Source organism: Phocoena sinus, chromosome 9, assembly GCF_008692025.1.
Source record: "Phocoena sinus isolate mPhoSin1 chromosome 9, mPhoSin1.pri, whole genome shotgun sequence".
In the NCBI taxonomy this organism is placed as follows: Eukaryota; Metazoa; Chordata; class Mammalia; order Artiodactyla; family Phocoenidae; genus Phocoena; species Phocoena sinus.
Window position 1 is genome coordinate 96,801,106 of NC_045771.1, and position 25,020 is coordinate 96,826,125.

Genomic DNA, 25,020 nt, shown 5'->3' on the forward strand with positions numbered 1-25,020 from the left:
CCACTTCTGGGCCACAAAGATCCTAGTACATACCAAGTTCTACCTAATCTTAGAATATTAGAGCCTTCCTTAGCCCTACATGAATTGTCTCCATCCCTGTAAATTCCTGGCCCCTGGCTGGAGAAGCACGTTTCTGTTCAGCCCTCCCATTCTCGGGTTCTCTCCCCTGTAAGCCATCCAGTACCACTTCACAATCACCTCCTCTATTCTTGGCCGTTGTTTCCATGGCTCGCGGACCCCAGAAACCCCACCGCTACCCTGTGTTGTTTCCTCCATCTCACTCGTGGCATATCCCTCAGCCTTCAAAGTAGCTGACCTTCCTCTGTTTCTGAAGTCTTTCGATCTGGCTTAGTTTTGCCAGTACGTAGGTGACCTCACAAGTAGGCACCAGTTTTCCCTAAGGTATATCTGCAACACCTGAATTCCCTATGACCCCCTAGGAAGAGAAGTGAGCCTCTTCCTGTTTCAAAGCCTCATTCATTTCCAGACAACTACTGACAATTAGCCACTTTTGCTCGGGGTGTGACTGCAGGCATCACCCAGGTTCAGTGCACAGCCAAGTCTTCTTGAGTTCCGCTCTCAAATCTATCTGCTTCCCCAATTTCTCTCTGTAATTCATCACTTGGATAATCTTCAACTGAGGGTTTTTTGAGATTCCTGTCTTTACAGCATCAAAAAATATTTTAAACGCACATTAAGGCGGACTGACACATTTCCCTTGAAGGAAAAGAGATATTTCAGTCCCGGAGAGCCTTTATGTAGTTATTAATTCATGGAGAAAAAAGAAATATGAGACTCACTATTGCATGTAAGCCATCAGCAAACCTTTCTTTCATCACTTTGCATTATAACCATATAACCAGAAAGTGCTGTTACAGAAGCGCTGGCGTCTAAATCTCGGTGGCTGTCTACACCCACTGAACAGAGCTGGGTGCTAATGGCATCAAAGTGAGAAGTCACCCAGAGTGGCACAAAATCTATTCCCTTGTCCCTCAAGTGAGCCATGGGCAAAGAGAAGGATCTGGAGAGGAAAAGGATGGATCTGTATCCCTACTAATTCCAGAAGAGCAGTTCAAAGACTGTCGCATACAGATAGCGAACTGGTAGCACATCTCGTACGAAGGATATGATTCTTGTCTGCGTGAGACATGAAAGTAGGACCTAAAGGAAAACCAGCAATTACCATTTCTGTAATTAGGAAACCCTAAGTAATCTGCCCTACTTTGTCATCTGCAATATCACATGTGGCCTAGTCTTAAGTGACCACTTTGAGACTGACCCGGACCTTTCTGGGGTTTGGAGCATAGGAGCTCATCACCTCTCCTGAATTCTGTGTGAGTGAATTCTGGTCTCAGAATTTTCTTTCCTTTTTCTGTCTGGATGTTTGAGCCCTTTATGAGTATCTTACAATGTCATCTTCAAAATTCTTAAATATTTTAAAGTCTGTTTTGGCTACTTTGCCAAATATCATAGAATGAGTCATAACCTACACCAAACCCAGTATATCTGGTGAATGTACTCCAATGTGGAAAATCTCTATTGTGGTGCCTTGGTTTAAACAGCTTACCCTGCAAGGGTCCTTTAAGGAGCAAAATATGTATGGAAGCATGGTAGAAATTCATTGTCCTGCTCTAGAACCTAGGGAATTTATATAAATTTTAAGTCAAGCTAAATTAAAGTTAATCATCACAAGTATCAGTTTTAAGCTAAGCAAATTCCATATTCCATGAAGTTATGTCAAAATGTCCAACCCAAACCAAGACATTGGATGCAGGCTAGTAGTATGGGGAAGTAAAAAAAATTCTCTGCAGTCAGTCATCAGTAAGTATCCTGGTTCTATCTCTTACACTTGAAAGTTTTGGAAGGACTTAATTTGCTCTGATCCTCAGATTCCCCATTTGTAAACGGGAGTGAATAATGCTCTATTCGGTGTATTAATGTATTAATGACCATTCTACCGAGTCATTTTTTTTAAACTTGCTTATTTTCCATCACTTTGAGGATTATAACTTCATTGCTTCTTTAATTTAGGTGATGTCAGGGCCTTTTTACCCCTCGTTTTGAAAAATTAGTTTCCAAAGCTCATCCGAAATGGCTGAGATTTCTAACGCTAACAATTTTATTTTGCAATTAGGCCTCAGAAGTCTCTAGAAACAGAGGAGCCTCTCTACTGGCCAGGCCAGGACACAGCCTAGTAGCTGCTATTCGAAGCCAACATCAACATGAGTCACTGCCACTGGGTATGTATCACGCTTTGTGAACCCCTGGATAGCTTTGTGTTTCTTATCGTGACTCCTTTAATATTCAGGGTTCTGTGTTTTCTTTTTCCTCTCGTATGGTATAGTCCACACCCGTATCCTTTGTTCCCATCCCCCCACTTACCCCTTTTCCCTCTCCCTTCCTCCTCATTTTGTCCTTCTCTCTTCCCTTCCCTCTCTTCCCTCCCGTCTCTTCCAGACCGTCATTCCCCTCCCCCGCCCCCCCCCCCCCCCCCCCCCCCCCGCCTTGTTTATTCCATTCAGTGATTTGTTAGCTGGGTCCCAGGAGAGCATAGTTTAAATGAGGTGACGGCTTTTGTTGCTTTTAGGTGCACTTTTTACTTTAGACCTCTCTTCCCATGCATGTATGGGGATAAACTGGCACAGTCTCCTTTCCTAACCTCAGCTACCTCTTTCCAAAACACATGCCACTTGTATCAAGGGAAATGAGGTGAGAGAGTCTAAATGGATTCGGATGTTTTCATTATCACCATTGGGAAATCAACGGATGGCCAAAGTCATAAGTGCAAGTGCTCAAAAAGGATTTCTTTGAACTCATAAAGAATCTTTTGCCATAATACCTGTGGCAAAATGACAAGAGACGTCAGAAAGAACAGAGTAGTACTCTCCTCCTGGAAGACCTATTTTATTCTCCGTCTGTTCACAAGGGGATGAGTTAACAACCCAGTTAAGTTCCTAGAGTATTAAAGATAATTAACTTAGATCTGGTTCACTTTGGGTTTGATCTTTTAAAAATACTCATACCATTATGTCACAGAAAAAGCCCTCAAGAGCTTACATTTTTTGATGAGTTTGCTCCCTGCCTTTTCAGTTCCTCCATTAAATCCTGGTATCTAGTTGCCATTTTCCAAACATGAGCAAAATTATCTCTGGGCTGAAGACTCAACCACAACGTGTGCTTTTGTCTGTTTCAGCATATAATGACAAGATTGTGGCATTTCTTCGCCAGCCAAACATTTTTGAAATGCTGCAAGAGCGTCAGCCAACTTTGGCGAGAAACCACACACTCAGGTAGGGGCCTGTCTACCACCGTCTACCTACAGGTCTCTCCTGCTGGTTTTCCAGGTGGGGCAGCCTCTGTGGAGAGAGGGCAGACACTTAAGATGTTTTATTCATTCACTTAAATCATAACCTGAGTATTTAAAATGAAGGATCCAGGGGTTGCTAATGTTCTCTTAAGTGTTGCAATCAGAGACAGTTATCGTGCCAGGTTACCTATTACTCTTACGATGCTAAAATGATTTCCATCGATTTGGAGAGAAGCATGGAAAGGGAGCAAAATAGTCTTCATCAAAAAATTATTTATGTAAAGCACCATATAAATGATGTTTGTTTTAAGAATATAATTGTCTGATGGTGCACCAGACACTAGATGACTATATTCAAAACTAAACCAGCGAACAAAAAGTATCACATGTGTTCTAACACCTTAAATCCTAATGTCCATTACGGTCATTTCTGAATGAGTGTCTCTGAAACTCTGAATCACTTTATTTGGAAGGGAAAGCCACCCAAGGTGATGAAAAGAGAAAATGTCCTCTGAACTTAAATCCCACTTTCTCACCAAGATATTCAAGCATATCTCTCCCTCAGTTTACTACCCAGCATTTCAAAAGCTGGAGATGAACAATGGTTAAGTGTGTCCACTCAGAGTTTGAATACTTGCTCCAGCACTTGGGGACCAGTGATGGGGGCATGTCATTTAATCCTCTACCCTCAGCCTCCTCAATCATTGAGACAGGGTCACAATGTGGGCACCATTAAGATGCTTCACTGGGTATGTGTATAAAGGACCAGGCAAGGCGGGCAGAGATGCAGCCAGTGACTGCCCCTAACTCCTCACCTCCCATCCGGTGGTCTTTTCAATCTGGCTGACAACTATAATCCTCTACTTTGACCTCCTCGATGAGTCACCAACACCTAAAAATAACCTCTTTGCTAGTCATGCCAGGATGGATCACTCACTGTTCTTTTCTCCTCCATCACCACCCCCACTGACACTTCTTTTCCCTGTGGTTTTACTCTGCGCAAACTAGAACCTCCATCCTCCCAAATGCCCATCATCTCAATTCCGCCCTCTTTCTTCAGCTTCGCATCTAAACATTTATCTCCTCACTTGCTTCCAGCCCTTCTTTTCTCTTCTCCCTGCCATGGCCTAGGTTTGGATTCTCATCATCTCTCTCCCGAACTTGGGAGGGATCTCTTAAGAAGATACTCCCTATCGCTCTACTATAAACAGCATTACCTCCTTATAACCCGTGTCACCCACACCCTTGAAAAAAGCTTCCTGTGGAGTATCCTCAGGGCTGGCCACCACAGTGGCTCTCAGACTGTCTTTCGGGGGACCTCGGAGCAGCTAAGGACCCTCTCTGGAATTTAGTCCTTGAGGAAGTACACCCCACAATAGCAGGAGGAGGGCAGAGATGGGCATGTGATACTAACCTCATTGTGAGTAAGGGGGCCGGCTGGCATCCTGTCCCAGACCCGGCCGCTGGCCCTCACCCCCGCAGGGCCTCTGGTCAGCCCTGCCTTTCTTCTAACCCCTGCTCTGCCCACCCTAGCCAGTCCACTGAGCAGTTTAGGCCAGATTTGTGACTCAGGGACTCCTGCCCACCTCATGAGGTTTTGAGGCCGCATGAAAGAGGCCATTTATATAGATCTACTGCAGGTTTTCCTGCCTACCCATTAGTATAAGACCTTAGTTTCATGGAGGGGGAGGGAGGTGGAATCTGAGCCTAGTTTGAGAACTTGTGAAAAATGCACCAACTAATAAAATTGGCTTATTTACATGGGGTTTTTGGGGTGGGGGGGTGGAATTCTTTGTTCACTTCCTTATGAAACTACGAGCTCCCTCTCCAAAAAGGAACTGGTTTCGATGGAACCTTTCTTACATCAGAGCTCGTGCTAAGGAAAGATGGAAACCCTCTCGTAAGAGTGGAATTCATTGCAATTGAAGAACTAGATGAACTATGTTAAGACACTTCTACAGCTTTTCTCTCCAGGATTTCAAAATTCATTGACAAATACTTTCAATTTCATTACTCAATACCAACCAAATAATGCCCCCAAACAAAAACTTCCCATGGCTCCTGTTAGGTATGTGATAAAGTCAAGATTTCTAAGCACAATTTCCATAGTCTCCTAAGACTGGCTCTAATCTAACTCTCCACTGTCCTGTGCTCGTACTTACTTCCTTCTGGTGTCTTCCACCTCCGTCAAACAGCCTGTGCCCTCTCCTACCCACACCCTTCCTGGAATGGCTTCTCTCTTAAAGGCATTTCAACCCATCTTAAAGGCTCAAGTCAAACGCAAAGTCTCGGTGATCTAGGCAGACTTCAGTAGTTCTTTTGCTTTGATTTAATAGCATTTGGTTTTGTACCTCTAAGATATTTTTCCATTATCCCTTGTATTCTACCATGTACTAATGTCTTCCTACGACACTGGAAGTGTCTTAGGGCAGGGTCTATATCTTCTTGGTCTTTGAACCACTCTTGCCTCAGAGCCTGGTTCCTCTACTTTGAAGACAGGAAACACTGTTTACTTTTTGAGTGAACAAGGGGACTTTAGCTTGACTGATTATCACTTCCACTTGTGTCCAACTCTGCCCAAGTTTTATTACTGTGTCACGGAAGGCAGGGCCATACTCAGTCCATTCATGGGCTGCTCTCCGGCTCACGGTACATAATAATTTAAGGGAATTTCCAAGGGATTTTCAGAGGTGTTGTACTACCTGAAAACTTTCTGACACATCACTGCTCTTGAACATTTCTACGTTACAGATTCTGCCACTAAATAAGGAGTTCACTGCTTACTTTGGGGAGAAATGTGAGCCCCCAAAAGGCCCTAGAGTCCTGTTTAAATCATTTTTAAAGTAATCAAATTAATCCCCTGTGTAGAAGAGTGGAATTTGTTTCTGAAGGGAAGTAAACAATTTCAGCACCCTTGTGTAGTATCACGTTATAACAGAATCTAAGAAACCTCCGGGGTGTGGGGGGGATGGTTTGCAGTGTGGAATTGTACAATTATGATTTTCCAGTTGTGGGTGACTTGGAATTAGGGAATATTGGAACTGGAAAAAAATTGGAAATTAATGTAAAAACTAATAACCTTTTTAAGGTTAAGGACTCCTTTGAGAGTCTGATGAAAGCTCTTATAGACTCTCCTCCATATATGAACATAAATCTTTGCATATAATTTCAAAGAGTTAACAGATCCTAAAGGACCTGTAGACCCCAGGTTGAAAACCCAAGGAGCTCATCAAAAACAGAAAGCCCACAGTGACATCAGAAACTGACTTAAGAGGTCATGAAACAGGGCACTGGGCCTATGACTAGGCCTCTGCCTGCGCCTAGATGTGGTGTGAGGGTGAGTCAGCTTGACTTTAAAGATCCAGTAGTTGAAAGGAAAACCTCCTCTCCCCATGACTCTGCCCAGAGGAAGAACTTACTGCTTCCTCTGTGGTTCCCACATGGGGACCATGACCCCATGGTCACTGCTATTCTCCAGGAGCCATGGATCCACTGTCTTGGGTTTGCAAAGCCAGTCATTGGGTTAGAGAGTGGAGGATGAGTTCTCAGAAAACTGTGTTCAGCAGAAGTAGTGAAGCATAAGGAAACCGCATGGGGAGAGGGAAGACGGAGGCATAAAACCCAGGGGTTAATGACATCTGTTAAGTTTCAGGGTCATGGTAGCCATCCTCATTCATTCTCTCTTTCCTTCAACTAGTGCTTTTATTGAGCGGCTATTCTGAATCAGGATTGTGCGAGGGCTGTGTACCCAGTATCTAAGCCAAGCAGACATCGGTCCTACTCTCATGGGACTTACTATCTATTGGGGAAGACGGATGATAGACAAGTGTGACTTTTTTTAAAGCCAAATATAGAGCTATGGATTGTATTATGGGCCATGAAGGACATGATCAGAATTGAGTGATAGTGATGGAAGGATGGCAAGGATTTCCTTGTGGATATTGAGTTTTAAGGTCTTTGAGGCCACAAATGAAGATGTCAGGATGTCAAGGAGGCAGGTGGCTCTATTGACCTGGGCTCTGAGGGGAGCTTTACACTGGAGTTTTCCTGATGGGATGCGTGTAGGAGAGGCGGTTGGCATTCTCACCCCCAGAGATCTCCCCCAGGTCTCAGTGCCTTTGGTCTGGACCCAGGGACATTTGGAGGCCCCTCAGAACACTAGGTCTGCATGAGATTTTCACATACGTGACAGAGGGTGTAATGTCCTGTGAAGAGCAACCGAAACGCTCAGAAAACTCTGCTTGGCTTTCTGATACGTGTATGTGGTATGAGTAGGTAGGGTGATGATAGAACCACTACAGGGGGTGCCACTTCCCGTGGCTGGGAAGGGTGCTCTCCTACCCTCATGGACTTGACTCTCTTTGGACTTTGTTTCCCCAGGAGCCCAGGGAATAAAGAGTGACCCCCTAGAATGTTCGCTCCCTTTTTCCCCAGGCAGGGAGACCAGGGGCTTGCCCAGATGCGGGTCCCTTGGGGCAGCAGGGTGACCTGCCCCAGGGACATTGCCACTGGGGGAATACCTCAATTTGAGGGTCCTTCATGGGGCTGCAGTTGGTAAACCAGAGGAACAGCGTCCACGAGAATCCTCCAAACAAGAGGGCTGTGAGATGCTGTCAGGATTGGAGGACAGTGCTCAGGCACACGGAGTCAAGGGCACAGGGACGTGGAGGGAGAAGCAGCTGGTGGAGGAGGCTTGGTGCCTGTACCCTTGGCCGGGCTTCCACCTCCTCCCTGAAAGATGATGTGTGGACAGGTCTGCTCCAGTTTCCAAGTCCCTGGTCAGAGGAGCCACTATGATCACCCACAGGTTTTGGAAATAGCATTTACTGCAGCAGTGCTCTACCCATAACTTCAGGTTGGACCACAGTGCATTTCTCTGTTTACTCCCATTTTGTGTATCTTTGTAGAAGCCAAAAAGTTTCTCTTGTCTTCTTAAAAATACCCACACCAGAATGTCAAGTTCATTATATTTTTACCTGAAAATATGCAAGTTATGATGAAGATTGGGATCCACATTACTATAATCAGAGAGAGAAAAAAGTTGTATCTATAGTATTTTTATTAATAGATTTATTTTTAATCTTTCATTAGAGGAAACTGATTAAACGGTATACTAGACCACTCTTTATTAATTTCTTACAAGTACATGTGACTCTAAAATCATCTCAAAAATTTAAACAAAAAAAGAAAAAAGTGAAATATTAAAAAAAAATCAATCCTTAAGTCTTCTCAGATTTCTGCTGCATCTCTTCAAGGAAAGGGAAAAACTTTTAACTTCTTTGAAGCATACCTACAAGGGAATGATTCTTGGCCATAGTGTTTGTAATCTTTGAATATCTGAATGTCAGAGAAGCACATTACAAAGTTCATTTGATCAAAAGAAACGCTATTTATCCATAGACTTACTGGAATCATTTTGCCAGGTTGGAGTTGGAGGTTGTGAAAAAGTCAGAATGCATGAGTTGTAATTAAACAGAGAGAAATTGATGCCTATACTCAGATTGACCTGGAAGACTCTCTTGTATTCTGGGGCCAGACCCTCTCTGGACTGAGTGTGGAGTTCATTCATTTTCCATCAGGCATAAGGTTTCTCAGGAGACTCCTCGTCACTCTTTCTTCCCATGGCTTCCAAGATGCCGTGAACCCACAACAGCCCACCCCAGCTCCACTCCCAACTGTGTGGCTCTCTGAGGACCTACCTGTGTTGTGCTCCTTGGCTTCTGTCCCCGTGTGAGTCTGAGGAAAGGTGATCCCTTGGAGAGCATCATGGGAACCTGCAATATGAACTTAAATACCTCGAAATACTCTGGACATTAGAACATCACTGTTCGGCCCTATTGGAAGAGAAAGGGGGATCAGAATGGGGTTCATTCCTTAACTTATGCATCGGTGTGTAATTCTTATTTTCCTTCCCACATTATTCTAGGGAGAAAATCCATTACATTCGGACCGAGGGTAATCATGGGCTTGAAAAGTTGTCCTGTGATGCAGATCTGGTCATTTTGCTGAGGTAAGGGGCTGAGCCTGAAACAGTTCTGGAAAAGCAACTGGAAAAGCTGCTCTGGGCAGTTCTCCAGGACAGCCCAGACTGAAACACTCGTTGCTTGTTCTAGAATATTCTAGTGGCTGCAACTGAAGTAGGGCTCCCACCCTTATACCTGCTATTCACCTCTTTCTCTACATGTAAGACTGGGGTATCAAGAGCTACATATGGTACTTGATGGAGACCTTGTCGTAGGATTAATTAGGGTTTAAAATGACAGGGAGAGTTTGCATGCCGGGATGTGCCCATCCAAGTGAATCTGAGTGCTTTCGTTGTCTCGTGAGAATTGTAACCACTCTTACCCCAATTTGTGAACATTCTCTCATGGACAGAGAACTGACTTTTTAATTTTTTTTTTACGTTGCAGTCTCTTTGAAGAAGAGATTATGTCCTATGTCCCCCTGCAGGCTGCCTTCCACCCTGGGTACAGCTTCTCTCCCCGCTGTTCACCCTGCTCGTCACCTCAGAACTCCCCAGGTAACGTGAGGATCTGGCATTCTGTCTCCTGCGGGTGGCCACCTGTGTTTCCACCTGATGAAGGTGCCCTCTCTCCCTTAGTCCCCTCTCAATTTGCTGATCATCTGTGCACTAAGTTGGGTGTTGACACAGTGCCACCTGTTTTGGTAATGACCCCAAGCTATTATGTGTTTTGCATTTTTTGATGATTTGGAAACATTTTTCGCTCAACCAATATTTCATGACACGAAAATTATATGAAATTCATGTTTTGGTGTCTATCAATAAAATTTTATTGGAACCCAGCCGCACCCATTTATCTGTATATCAATAAAATTTTATTGGAACCCAGCCGCACCCATTTATCTGTATATTTTGTGTCAACTTTCATGCTACAACAGCAGAGCAACAGAGACCGTATGGCCCCCGAAACCTAAAATATTTACTATCTGGCCCTTTACAGAAAAAGTCTGCGGACCCCTGCTCTAAATTGCTGTTCTGTTCTAAAACACACTCTCTGAGCATTTAAAAGGGAAGAGCCCTTTCCGGAACATTCTGCCTCATGAATCAGAATGTTATTAGATACCAATTTGAGTAACTTTCTGTTAAGTTGTAAAGGAGGCACTAGGTTACGTGCTTACTAGGGACCACCATTATGCCCCCGTGAAGGTGCCAAAGAAGTTTGTAACATGATGTGAAATTGTTTCCCTAGAGTTTTCTTTGTGTATTAGAATGAATTTAGAATTAGAACTCATGATATTTTTTGTGGGTATTTTCCATTCCAAATGAGGAAGTATATATTGAACCGTTTAGCGGAAAAAGAAGCTAGTATTTCCTGGGTTCATCAAGATAATTAGCTTTAGTGAAATCCGTACTCCCACATGGGATCCAGATATTGAAGAGTTTTCCCCATTGTCTTGGTTTACAAGAGCACATTGTCATGGGTGTTTGTGGCAAACCCAAATCTATTTTTATAACTTTAAAATTTAGTAAAGGAAGTTAGTTGAAAAATCTAGTAACCTCTTATCTTATGACCTCCGGAGTTAGAGTTCAAAGTTGGCTTTTGGAGCCGGGGGGAAATGGAGAAGAAAAACAGAATTTAGCAATACGCTCTGTCCCCCAGAAGGGATGTCTCATTCAGCTAGTGTCACTCAATACTGCCATAGGTCTCTAAAACTAGACTATCTTTTCATTGGTTCAGAATGACCCCCGTCACGTTGTTCAGGACTATCTCTTAGAGGTAGTTTCGCTAATTCCTAAAATCTGTTTTTAAGTCAGTATCTCCTTGTTAGGCCTTCCTGCAAACAAGTGTATCAGTAGCATTGCTGAGGACATGTCCCACGTGTGCTGCGTCTGACATACAGCATAGCTGAGACGACACGGCTTGGGAAAAGGAGGACCCGGAGCTTTGTCAGAGCCAGCGTCAGGACAATCAGTTGTCTCCAGTGTGCACGGGATGACTTCCTTCTGGGGGGCAGAGCCTTCCATCTGGGGGACCTGTCGGTCTGCATGATGATCTGCCATCTTGTTGTAGAGATGGTCCCAGCCTGATAATGTGTCTACATCTTGGTCCAAACCTTTGGCAGTAGAGTGTCTACGTACCTTTGGTATGTAGAGTGTCATTACACGGGGGAGATATCATACTGCAAATAGAATAAGGGAGTATAAAGAGTTACTTGCTAACTGCGGACTATTTGGATAAGTTTTATAAAAGGAATCGACCTTCCTGATGCAGACGTTACTGACACCATGAACGCCAAGAGTCATCCAATTCATGTTGTCAAAGTGCTTAACTCTTTACTCTCCTAGCTTTGACCTTGGGGTCCTAGACTATGTAAGCCAGGCATTTTGAAGTTAAACTTTACAATTTCCATTTTTCCAGACCTTTATGACAGTTACCTGGGGCAACATAGTGAATCATACATGCCAAAGCACTTTGTAAAGCTTAAATTATTAGAAAAATGCATTGTAGGGACCATGGGCCATAGTGGTAGTACCAGCAGTAATGAAAGTTGTATTATAAAATATACTGTAATCTGATGGCAGAAAATTATACTTGCACCTACAGACTTGTATTCTAGTTCTACCTATGTCCTGAAACGTGGTATTTCAGCAGAGACTCTTTCCTTTTCAAGTGGTGGCTGTTGGTTCCCCCCACACCTCAGATGCTGCAGGACTCGCTGGTGAGACTGGTGCCGCTGGTGCCCTGTGTGCCTCCTGGCTAACACAGATCAGCCGTATCTCTGCCCCTAGTTGCTGTCATCCACCGACCTTCTTCTCATTCTTAAAGACTGTGGCACCCATCTCACAGTCTCCCTCTCCTCCCCAAGTCCTTCCACCATCCTGGATGACATCAGCATCCACAGGGCACCCGTGCAGTTCCTTGGCCTCCCAGTTTCTGGGCTTCCTTGTCTGCCCTGCCCTCCTCCTCCTCAACCACTGGTCCCACAATCCCCTTCCTGTCTTGTTGTCATCTCTGACGTCACTGACTCAAGCATCCTACTCCCATCCAACGTGCTTATTCAGCTGCTCTCCCCGATACCACCCTGTGCCCTCATCATGACCTCCAGTTTACGGACGCCTCTCCTTTCTAACCGCCCCTTCCTCATCCAGCATAGGATCCCTGGTTCATCGTTTCTTGACGATGCCCTGAGCTCCCCGATCCTCTCCATTTCATTTACAGAGTTCCACTCGTAGGTCACCTTAATATCTGCTTCCCCTACATCTCTAGTCAGGCATTCTTGGGCAAATTCACCTGACAAGGCAGATTATCAATTATAAATTAGTCATCTCTCCACCTCACATGGACCATAAACACCCAAAAGAAAATTCAACCACATTTCACTGGTAAACGTATGCTCTTCTCTACTGCTATTTCAAACGTTGCCACTCCTCTCAAACTTCCAACCCCTGGGTCTCTCCTGGCAAATGATGTGCCTTCTTCCTTCACTGAGAAAATTGAAGCCCTTAGACAGGAACTGTCTCAAATGCCTGCTGCCTGTCTTACAAGCCTACCAATGCTGCCACCTCCCTCTCCCCCTTCACACCTGTGCATTAGAGGGGGCGTCTTCTATAAGGTCGCGGCGAGCTCTGGGCACCCAGTCCTATGGGTAATTCTCAGGCCTCCTCCTGACCTTTCAGCCACATTTAACACTACTGATGGCTCCTCCCCTTAAGTCACCTCTTCAGTTGGCTTCTGGGACACAAGCTGTGGGCATTTCATCTACGTCTTTGGCCACCTTTGCGGACTCATCCTTCCCTTCCAACCATCCTCAAGACTCTGTGCCAGGTTTTTTTCTCCTCTCTCTCAAGCTGTGTCTTTTTCCAATCAAGCATTCAAACGTACTGCCATCAAAGACCGAGCTCGTGACCTCACCCATCTGTGCTTCTTCCATTTGTCCCCATCTCAGTGAATGTCACCACAGGCCATTCCATTATGATGTCTGAAACCCACCTGGGCCTCACTAACAATATCCAGTTCATTGCCTCCTAAACACATCTCCAATCTATCTTCTTCTTCTTCTTTATTTTTTTTTTTTCGATGTAGTCCCATTTCTCATCTCCACTGACACCACCCTAGTGCAATGCGGCTGTCTAAATCCACTCTGGGCCTCTCCGGTGTTTTCTCTCTACTGCAGAAAGACTAAGGTTTTCATAACTCAAGACACATCACGTTGGTCCCCACACAACGGCTTTCCTGTTGTGCTTAACATTAAACAAACTTGCTTAGTACGGTGTACCTCATCCTGTTTGATCTGTCTCCCGCCCACCTCTCAAGCCTTGTTTTGCATCACTCTGGTCCTCACACCCTATGCTCCAGATAGACTGGAGCACCATTTTCCATCCTGCCACGGTACCTTTGCACGTGCTGGTCCTCTACCTAGATTGCTCTTCTCCCGGCTCATCTCTTCTCTTAAGTCAAGTGGAAGCCCTTCCTAACTCACTCAATCTAATTCATGCCTACTTATTCTTCAGCTATTCCCCAGGGAAGCCTTCCTGAACTTGGCCGGAGTATTCTGTGATCTCAAAGAACTAAGTTCCTTTCCTTCATGGGTAGGAATCATCTCAACTTATAATAAGATTCTCATTTCTGGGAGTTTGGTTGTATCAGTTTCATCTAGATTATAAATTCAGTACCTGGAATATAAACTAATAAATAGTTATTGAAGGGGCAAACCATGATCATAGCCATCTGCGAAACTCAGAGAAGAATGTTATTTTTTCCATTCCTTTTTTCATTAAAAGGTACATAAAGATAATAAAGCATCTACAAAGCACTCTAGGTGATACAAAAACTCTCTTCTGTAAAGAGTAGGGAATTATTATTCATAATATTATTATTATTAATTTTGCTTTTATAGTGCAAGGTAATCTGATGTAAACTCCGTGTTCTGGGCCCTAATGGACATGTATATTTATTTTAGCGTCAATATAGTTAGAGAAGTACAAAGTACACATATATTACAATCCTAGTTGCTTCATTATAGTTACAACCACTTCTTATAATATAGTAACTTACAAGAGTCTAGTTTGATTTATGTTGTTTTAGAATATTCTAAAGAATATTCAAGCATAACTAAGCCAAGAAACACGCTCATCGAGGTATTCTGAAGAGAAACGCAACTTGAGATGGAGTGGAAGACATAAATATCTATTGTCATCGGAATTCGGTTTTCTCTTTATTATATTGTACCTGTTTATTATAAAAGTAACTGAGCGAGTGACAGAAATGAAGGGAAATGTCTTGGAGAAGTAAAACACGAAGATGCAGGAATGTGCCTCTGGTTGGCCCTTTCTCCTCCGTTGCCCTGCATATTTGTTCTTCAGTAAAAGATGATGACCTTCAGCCTGTGTGCTTCTCTCTGCAGGTTTACAGAGAGCCAGTGCAAGAGCCCCTTCACCCTACAGGAGAGACTTTGAGGCCAAGCTCCGCAATTTCTACCGAAAACTGGAAGCCAAAGGATTTGGTCAGGGTCCAGGGAAAATTAAGTGAGTGCTCCAGTGCTTGGCACTGAACTCAGATGGTAGATGCTTCTATCCTTTTCTCCCCTATAACTTGGTAATATGTGTTTGGAGATTGGATGCCATGGTGTAGTATCAGTCATGTTCATAGAAGGGAGGAAAGAAAAAGTTAGGAAGTTGGAAAGAAAGAAGAAAGGAAGTTAAGAAATTGGAAGGGAGGCAGGAAGAGAAGAGAAGGGAAGGAGAGGGAGAAAGAAAAGTAGATTTCAAACAAAACCATGTCTAAAATCAATGGTAGACCTTTACAGAAAATAAGGTATCTTGAACTAAATTAAAAATTCGTATGTTTCCCTTTACATGTGCTTGGGACAAATTTACCTACTCGTTAGTCAAATAGCTTTGATCTTCGGATCTAAGTAAAGAGTTGTGATCTTTTCCACTTTGGGTTTATTATTTTCACCTTGAAAAGTCAAACCCAAACTCAGGAATCCAACTTAAGAGATTCTTTTTGGAATTGATCAAAAAGAATCCTAGGGCTTCCCTGGTGGCGCAGTGGTTAAGAGTCCGCCTGCTGACGCAGGGGACACGGGTTCGTGCCCCGGTCCGGGAAGATCCCACATGCCGCGGAGCGGCTAGGCCTGTGAGCCACGACCGCTGAGCCAGCGCGTCCGGAGCCTGTGCTCCGCGACGGGAGAGGCCACAACAGAGAAAGGCCCACATACCGCAAAAAAATAAAAAAGAAAAAAGAATCCTAAAGGTAGTCCAACATGATGGAATGTGTCCCATTATGAAAGTGCACGTCCTTGTGTTTTCATGGTTTTGAAAAGAGTGTCAACATAAGGCCATAGCTGAACTGACGGAATCTGTACCTTGTTGGAGAGGCTGGGCAATGAGACCATCAGCCTGGGTCCCCACAGCTCACCTAGAACACTCCCTAACATCAGAGCCCGAGCACCGGCTCACCACCCACATGACTTCTTCTCCTTTCCAGGCTCATCATTCGGCGAGACCACCTGTTGGAGGGAACCTTCAATCAGGTTATGGCCTATTCCCGGAAGGAGCTCCAGCGAAACAAGCTCTACATAACCTTTGTTGGAGAGGAGGGGTGAGGCACCAGCACTTTTATGGAGACACCTTAGTGTGGGTAGACCAGAGACCCCAGATCCTGGGTGATTCTTCTCAAGAAGGAGCAGGATGTCTCTAGGCCTTTGCCTCAAGGTGATTCTGATCATGTCCTCCCAGGAGGCCTTTCTCTCCAGGTGTTGCCAATCTTTAGGTTTCATGTTCTCTAAAAGCCTAAGATGATTGGCATGTTCTAGAGTCTGAGGTCACATGGTCATAGTATAAGCCAAAAATACAGACCTAAACTACTGCATCTTTACTTTCTCACGTGGGTACCCTCCTGAGTTTCTGATCAAAGAACTCTTCCCCCAAGAGGGCACGTACATAACTACGTACCGAATTTTTCATATAATTTCAGTGATTTCTTGGCACGCCATCTCAACCGTGGAGGGCAAGCCCACCCAGGAGGGCATAGCAGAATGAATTTGAAAGTGTTTTCAGTTTATACACATGCATACATGCACCATCACAGGAAATTCTTTTGTACCTCCCACAATGAAGTCCCGGTTTTGAATGGGCCAGTTGTGTGTTTTATCCAAAAGGTATGATATGATCGAGGACGAAGGTTAAGGAACACTGCCATAGCATTGGTGCATGGCCATCTAGTAAGGACATCACGCCCAAACCAATCACTGCATTCTCATTTTCTACAGCAAATTATACGTCCCTTGGGATCCACTGTAAAGAGCAGAGGCTGCTCTCTGCTTTCCTAGCACTGACTCTGAAAGGGCAAGCCAGCCCCTGCATAGGGACAGGTCCCCCGCCTCTCGCACGTAATAAGCTTCCCGGGCCTCTGCTTCCTTTGCAGCCTGGACTACAGTGGTCCTTCGCGAGAGTTCTTCTTCCTTTTGTCTCAGGAGCTCTTCAACCCTTACTACGGACTCTTCGAGTACTCCGCCAATGACACCTACACCGTGCAGATCAGCCCCATGTCTGCGTTTGTAGAAAACCATCTTGAATGGTAAGAGCTGGAATTTTTACTTTCTCGTGTTGGAAAGTTCTGGTCTTTCTCAGTCAGAAGACAGGGGTGTTTCTTAAGGGCCACTGTGTTTGGAACAGCGGCCCGATATCGTGAGGGCTGATGGGAGTGAATAACAAGGCACTAGAGCGAAGGTTCTCTGCCAGTCTTCACTCAGAATACAAAATAAATTACTAAAGACATGCAAATTTCCTATCAACTGCAAATTGATATAAGATACTGTCATTGCCTTCTGAGGAGATGCGAAGGTAAGTAGACATAGGTTCTGAATGTTGATAATTCTACTGAAATCCTAAGAGTCCCCTGCAGAAGCTTCTTGAAGGTATTTGTAGGAAATTCTCTGATTTGGACCAATGGCTTTCACACTGTGGCCATCAGCTTCTGCATCTTGCTGTAAAATAAGTCTGTTGGGTCAGATGATCTCTCAGCATCCTTCTGACTTGAAAATCCAATATCCCTTCGGTCCTTTCTTCTTGAGACATCAGTTGCCACTTACTGAAATGAGTAAGAAGATCAGTATCAGTCAATTCTGTGTAGTTCTGTGGGTGAGATACCTCAGATATGGGTGTTAGAAGTCTCCAGAATGCTGCATGGGACATCTGGGATGCCTGCACTTTCCTACTGTGTCACCACCACACCTGACTCGAAAAGTACCCCTGACTTCACTGCAGGGGCTTCTGCCATGAGGAGGGAAACAAGTCTCGGAAACTGCTGATGTGGGTTCTTGCTTATTGATGATGTGTCATGGGGCTGCTGGTAAAGGGTGCTTCTCGGGTAACACCTGGGCCTGCTGGGCGTATGACCCAAATCCCCATATTTTGGTTTTATGGCAACAGAACAACCCACCTCTGCTACGGCTGCCAGCTACAGCCCATGACCTCTCTCTCCAAACACTCTCAGCTTTGAAGTTCTTTTTTTGTTTTTTGTTTTTTTTCATTTTTTAGAATTTATTTTATTGAAGTTTAGTTGATTTACAACATTGTGTTAATTTTCTGCTTTACAGCAAAGTGATTCAGATCTATATTTTTTTCTTTTTCATATTCTTTTCCATTATGGTTTATCATAGGATATTGAATATAGTTCCCTGTGGAATACAGTAAGACCTTGTTGTTTACCTTTTATCTGTTCTATATATAATAGTTTGCATCTGCTAATCTCAAATTCCCAATCCATCCCACCCGCTCCAACTCTCCCCCTTGGCAACCACAAATCTGTTCTGTATGTCTGTGAGTCTGTTTCTGTTTCGTAGATATGTTCATTTGTGTCATATTTTAGATTCCACATATAAGTGATATCATATGGTATTTGTCTCTTTCTGACTTACTTCATTTAGTATGATAATCTCTAGGTCCATCCATGTTGCTGCAAATGGCATTATTTCGTTCTTTTTTATGGCTGAGTAGTATTCCATTGTATATATATGTGTGTGTGTGTGTGTGTGTGTGTGTGTGTGTGTGTGTGTGTGTGTGTGTGTGTGTGTGTATACCACATATTCTTTTTCCATTCATCTGTTGATGGACATTTAGGTTGTTTCCATGTCTTGGTTATTGTAGATAGTGTGCTATGAACGTAAGGGTGCACGTATCTTTTTGAATTATAGTTTTGTCCAGGTATATGCCCAGCAGTGGGATTGCTGGATCATACGGTAGTTCTATTTTTAGTCTTCTGAGGAACCTCCATACTGTTCTCTATAGTGGCTGCACCGACTTACATTCCCACCAACAGTGTAGGAGGGTTCCCTTTTCCCCACACCCTCTCCATCGTTTGTTATTTGTAGACTTTTTAATGATGGCCATTCTGACCATCTTGAGGTGATACTTCATTGTCGTTTTGATTTGCGTTTCTCTAATAATTAGTGATATTGAGGATCTTTTCATATGCCTACTGGCCATCTGGATGTCTTCTTTGGAGAAATGTCTCTTTAGGTCTTCTGCCCATTTTTTTATTGGGTTGTTTGCTTTTTTGTTATTGAGTTGTATGAGCTGTTTGTATATTTTGGAAATTAAGCCTTTATTGGTCACATCATTTGTAAATATTTTCTCCCGGTCCGTAGATTGTCTTTTCATTTTGTTTATGGTTTCCTTTGCTGTGCAAAAGCTTGTAAGTTTGATTAGGTGTCATTTGTTTATTTTTTTGCTTTTATTTCTATTGCCTTGGGAGACTAGCCTAAGAAAACGTTGGTACGATTTATGTCAGAGAATGTTTGCCTATGGTCTCTTCTAAGAACTTACGGTGTCATGTCTTGTATCTAAGTCTTTAAGCCATTTTGAGTTTATTTTTGTGTATGGTGCGAGGGTGTGTTCTGACTTCACTGATCTGCATGCGTCAGCTCTGAAGTTCTTGAGCTGAAGCAGGCGTGTCTGCATCAAGGGTTACAGTGGGCCTCTTGACTCTCCGCAGGTGAAGGAGCAAATGTGGCCCTTTGCGGTTCCTTTTCCTGTAACTTATCAAATAAGGGGATGATGAAACCTGGGAGGCGGAAACACGTAGATGGAGCAGACAGAGCAGGAAGTGGCCACTGAGGGGACATAGGAATGAGAATTGAAGGCCACATCTAACTTAGTCACCTTCAGGCAGGGTTCACTCCAGCAGTGGAGAGTGCCATACCCCATGCCACAAGAATATATATGTACACAGATTATACTTCATAGAATCCCTTAATTCTCTTAGTCTGTGAGCATGAAATTTAAGATGGTGTCTTGAAGGTCATGAATTAGAGTCAGGAAATATTTTCATCAAATATCGTAGCATATAGGAAGGACTATGCTGGGTGTTGTGGGATACCTTCATTAATTAAGCAATCGTAAATCAAGCAATCGTAAAAGTGCTAGGAGGATACAAAGACGAAGTGAATGAGATCTCCTCCCTCAAGGGGGGAGCATGTGAGTAAATCAATAATTCCACTAAGATATCTTAAATACCAGGTTATGCATACATAATACACGTGTGTGTGTGTGTGTGTGTGTGTGTGTGTGTGTGTGTTTGTGAGAGAGAGAGAGAGCACCCCCGAGTGCATATATAAGCCTGGGAATTGTATTAAGTCACAAGGGAAAATGTCTCACTTAGCCCAAGGCAAGGGATGGGGGAGTGGGGAGTGAAACCAGGGGATCTCATAAAAAGAGGGGATAAATGTGCCATCTTTTTTTTTTTTTTTTTTTTCTAGAGAGAGTGGGTATACGAGCCAAGCCTTAAGGGGCAGTTGAGTAGGAGACTAGGCAGAGAAGGGGAGAAAAGACGTTCTGAGGATCCAGAATTGGAAGCAACACTCGAAAGGCGTGGGAGGGAATAGAGCCTTCGGCAAGCAGTGTAGATGGATCAGAGCCAAGAATGGCCTTTGGGGTTGTGGTGGGAATGAGGCTGGAGACAAAGAGAGTGGCAGATGGTCTCATCCCATAGGGAGAATGCTATCATTGGATTTGTGTTTTCAAAAAGTAAATCTTGCTGTAACGTGGGGAAAATGTTGAGGAGGGAAGGCTGGAAAGAGCTGAGACCAGCTCCGAAGCTGTTGATACATCCTGGGGAGAAACAGACGGTCAGAACTGAGGCAGAAGCAGGGTCTCAGAGAGGAGGGGACTGACTTTGGGAACTTCTCGGAGGGAGAAGAGACTGAACTAGTTGGTTCACTGGTTTAATGTTGAGGTGAGGGGGAGAGAGAAATATCGAATAAATTCAAAGTTTCTGGTTGCACCATGCGGTGGATTGGGATCATTCACTGTGATGGGAGTTATGTGAAATAGATGCTACTTAGAGGAAGGATGAGGAATTCACCCTTTGACACGTAGAATTTGCAGTTTCCCTTATAAATACACACGGATATATTAGTATGTAACTGGAATATGGCCCTGGGCAGCAGGAGGGGAGCTGGGCTGGAAACTGAGTTTGAGAGATACCAACACAGCAGGAGTGGCTCAGCCACGGGAGGAGATGGGAGCTCGCAGAGAGGTGGTCCATGCTGATGTGTTAGGGACGAGTGGAGCCAGAGGTCCCTGGGGGGAGCTAAGAAGGCGTGGCCAGGGACTCCCCTGGTGGCACAGTGGTTAAGACTCCACGCTTCTAATGCAGGGGACCCGGGTTCGATCCCTGGTCAGGAAACTAGATCCCACATGCATGCCGCAACTAAGAGTTCGCATGCCACAACTAAGGAACCAGTGAGCCACAACTAAGGAGCCCGTGAGCTACAACTAAGACACGATGCAACCAAATAAATATTTGTTTAAAAAAAGAAGAAGGAGTGGCCAGAGCACTCAGCCTGGGAGGAATGGGAGAGAGAAGGAGGTGCTCGGAGGAGGACCTGCTGAGGGGGAAGAAGGCAGTCTGAGAAGGTGGCAGCCAGAGGAGGTGTGCAGGCAATAGAAAGGGGTCCCCAGGGGTTCAGAGCCCAGGATTGGGAGGACGGAGCTTAGGACACCAGGGTAGGGAGAGCGTTCCGATGACCAAGGGAGCTGCATTTGGATGGCGGCAGAGGTTCATGGGGGTGAGCGCCCTGGCGGCGTGAAGGGAACCCGGTGTTCTGGAGGAAACCGTGGGATCCAGCATGTCTCAGCACAGACGCAGGGGAAGGCCACAGGCAAAGGTCTGATGAAAAGCACAGGAGAAACGCTGGACTCCTGGCCTGCTCAGTCACTTTCCACCAGGGAAGGCACCTCGCCAACTGCCCAGCCCCTGCTTTCTTTCGTCCTGACTCTGCTGTCTCTGACCATCGCTGGCTGGAGCAGGCCGTGTCAATATGTCTGTTACACTTCAGCGCTTGGAGGAAGGACACCACAGGGATGTTTTAAGAATTAGCAAAGTTCTCTGGATGGATCCTTTATAAAGGTCAGAGGCCCGTAGTGCCTGGCCCAGAAGTGCTAGTTACCCTCTGTCTTTGCAAAGGAAAGGACGTGAGGACTTTCACCCGCTGAGGTTCCCACTCCTGTTGAGAATATTGGCTGTGTAGCCCGGAAGCAAAATGGCAGGTACCTTCCTGAGCAACCAGCAGTCTAAACGAGCTCACGCAGGTGAGAGCACCCTTTTAGCCCAACATTGGATGATGAATCGTCATGAAGTGAGCCGGGGCCTCCCCTCTGATCCGAGGCTCTGACTCTGAACCTCAGTCCCCTGAGCGCTGGGCTGGCAGAAAAGCCAGGATGCAGAGCCAGCACTGGTCCCAGATGGTACCACGACCCTCACGTGGGGTCAGACTCTTGTCTCATCAGTGCTTCAGAGGTCCTGGGGGAAGGAAGAGGGTTTCCTTTGGGCGTCACTGCCGCACAGAGAGAACTTGAGCCACTGGGTACGAGCCTGCTGTAGCTTTGAATGGGAGGCCCTGCTTGGCTGTGGGTGTCTCAACCCGATGGTAACGCTGCAGTTATTCCTTCTGTGTATTTTCCTACAAGCCATCCTGCACCTTGGGGCGAATGGTTTTAACAAGAAAACCGAGCGCCCCTGAGTGCTGGGCATTTTGGCAAAGGGCACGCAGGAGGGCTCAACCACTGAATGAAGTCGCTCCGGGCCTTACGCAAAGTGTGGGCAGCAAGTGGGTGGTGAGGCCCACTGCCTGAGGCTTTGTCACTGTGGTTCCTGCAGCCAGGGGTCGATGACACTGAGGAAACCTGACTCCCGAGTTCTCAGTTCTGTTGCCCAACCGGGTGCCACTCCCCACCGGCAGGGTGGGCAAGGCTGCGGCTGATCTCAGATGTAGGCGCCTGGCCCGCCTTCCTTCTTCACTCCCCGCTGGGACCCTTTACCCTGTGATCCACGTGGGCTGTGAGGAAGATGACACTTCCTATGACCAACACATCACTCATAAGAAAACGGAGACCAGAAGATAACAGGGTTCATCACAGTCACAGCCTTGACATTGTAAAGCTACAAGTTGTCCCTAATGCAGGACAGGCCAAGGCAGGAGTCCGCCTGGAAGGGGAGTGGCTTCTGCCCCCTGCCCTCCTCTCCCCTCTGCAGAGAGGCCCTGCAGACCAGAAATAAACAGGGAGAAAACTGACCCGCTTTACAGGATTAAACATCACCCAGGATGGAAACATTGCTCGCGTATGGCTGGAAGAGGTCATTTTGTAAATTATTATTCTGGTTCTTTATCTGTTCACTGGCCCTTCTTTTGCGTCCCACACTCTGTTTTGTCTGTTGTGTCCCCTTTAAAGAGTAAGCTCCATGAAAGCAGAGGTGGGTCTGTCTTATTTTACTCTGGCACAGGCCTGGCACTTTGAGGTGTTCAAAATAACATTTCATTGACGATTGGGTGCATAAGTGAGAATGGTTCCACAAGCCACACCAGCCACTTCCTTGTACCAGGGCCGTTAAGACAGAGGGCTCGTATCTTCCATGTACAATTAATTGCTCAAAGGTCGCACTTTTATTTGTCATCTCTGGTTTTAAAGCCCTTACAGTGTCGGCAATAAACACGCATGTCCCCTGGGAGCTCTGTACTGAGCTCTGCACAAGCTCCACACTCAGCTTGTTACTGACACAGTGCCCGCCCCCTCTCACACTGCCACCTCCAGGTCAGGCACTACCCCAGAGATGGGCAGAGAGGCCTCTGGCACCAGATCCTTCTGCTAGCTCCTCCTTGACTGTAGCTACTTGAAATTCTCTGCTTCCTGCTCCCTGTGTGTGGGTTTTACATACCCTGGGATACAGCCCGGAAATCAAAAGCCTGCATACGGGGCATAGCGATTCAACCTCCTTCCCTTTATTCCTAGTCAAGCGTCGAGAGGAACTAATATGAATAAATACGGTGACATTTCTATATACACGCATTAAGTAAACTGGAAAAAAAAAATCTGTTTTTTTGAACTTCAGCCTAAAAGGAATTCCTGTAATTGCTGTTTCATTACTTATTTGTATTACCCAATTAAGTTGTATGGACCCTGCTGGGACCCTAGCCCCACCAGGCTCTCTGCAGCAACAGGGGAGGGTTCTTTTTCCCTTTGGTTGGAGCAACCAAATAATGAAACCAAAGCTGAGAACGACACAGCACAAGCTTTATTCAGTAACCAAAGAATGGAGAAGCAGGAACTAAGTTCACAGGTCAACTTCTCACCCACCAGGAAAGAGATTTAATTTTTAGGAGTGAAGACAAGGGGAGGAGGAATGAGGCTAATGATGGAGAGGCTTATGCATTAGTGTACTGGGGAAGGGGCAGGGCTTTTTCAAGGGAGCGGGATGCCACACCCTTATCCTCTTTTGGTCCTTAATGTCCCGTCATGGCCAGGGTAGTTGTGTCATTTAGTATGCTAATGTAGTAAAATCAGTGTCTAATGAGACTCAGGGTCTGTTGGAGGTCAGATTCGTTGCCATCTTGGTCGCAGCTGGTTCCATCTGGGTTTTTTTTTATTTGTTTGTAGCTTCCTTTCTTTTTTTTTTTTTTTTTTTTTTTTGCGGTATGCGGGCCTCTCACTGCTGTGGCCTCTCCCGCTGCGGAGCACAGCCTCCGGACGCATGGGCCCAGCGGCCATGGCTCACGGGCCCAGCCGCTCTGCTGCATGTGGGATCTTCCCAGACCGGGGCACGAACCCGTGTCCCCTGCATCGGCAGGCAGACTTTCAACCACTGAGCCACCAGGGAAGCCCAACCGAGAAATCTTAAAGTAATATTCCAAATTCCATATCTTCATTCTTTGATTATGATTGTTATTTGCATATTAGTGAGGTGCTCATATGATGATCTTTTTATTCTTTTAATCACCATTTCATGTTGATTTTATGTCCCTGGAGATACAGAAGTTAATATAAAACTAAACAATGAAACACCCATTGAAAACTTATTAAACATGCCAAGCACTGTTCTAGATACTTTCATCTAACAGCACTATAGCCCAGATACTACTTAGTATACTGCTTTTACAGATGAAGAAAATAAGGTGCAGATATAACCAAAATCACAGAGATAGTCACAGACCAAGCTGGGATTGGAACCCAGAAAACCTGGCTCCAGTGTCAGGCTCTAGCCCCCCACTAAGGCAAAGTCAGATATTTAATTGGGCAAATTACAATACAATGTGATAAATGCTATACGTACCTCTATTATAGAACTTGTCACATTGCATGGTAATAAGTATTAGGTACAAGGAGCTTTAAAAATGAGTGAGAATAGTTAGTTGGCTGGCAGAGATGGGGAGAGGAAACTTCCAGGGAGAGAGCCCGAAATTCACAGCAG

The 25,020-nt window shown here is 45.1% G+C and overlaps 1 protein-coding gene across 1 annotated transcript in view; it reads left to right on the forward strand.

The window, feature by feature from the left end:
- Positions 1–25,020, forward strand: part of HECW1 (HECT, C2 and WW domain containing E3 ubiquitin protein ligase 1) — a 320,745-nt gene that overhangs the window by 248,745 nt on the left and 46,980 nt on the right. Inside the window, exons 16-22 of the mRNA XM_032643996.1 lie at positions 2,135–2,240; positions 3,194–3,290; positions 9,234–9,317; positions 9,718–9,827; positions 14,675–14,795; positions 15,760–15,873; positions 16,699–16,851. Coding sequence (XP_032499887.1) covers positions 2,135–2,240; positions 3,194–3,290; positions 9,234–9,317; positions 9,718–9,827; positions 14,675–14,795; positions 15,760–15,873; positions 16,699–16,851 — 785 coding nt within the window. The remainder of the gene's footprint in view (positions 1–2,134; positions 2,241–3,193; positions 3,291–9,233; positions 9,318–9,717; positions 9,828–14,674; positions 14,796–15,759; positions 15,874–16,698; positions 16,852–25,020) is intronic.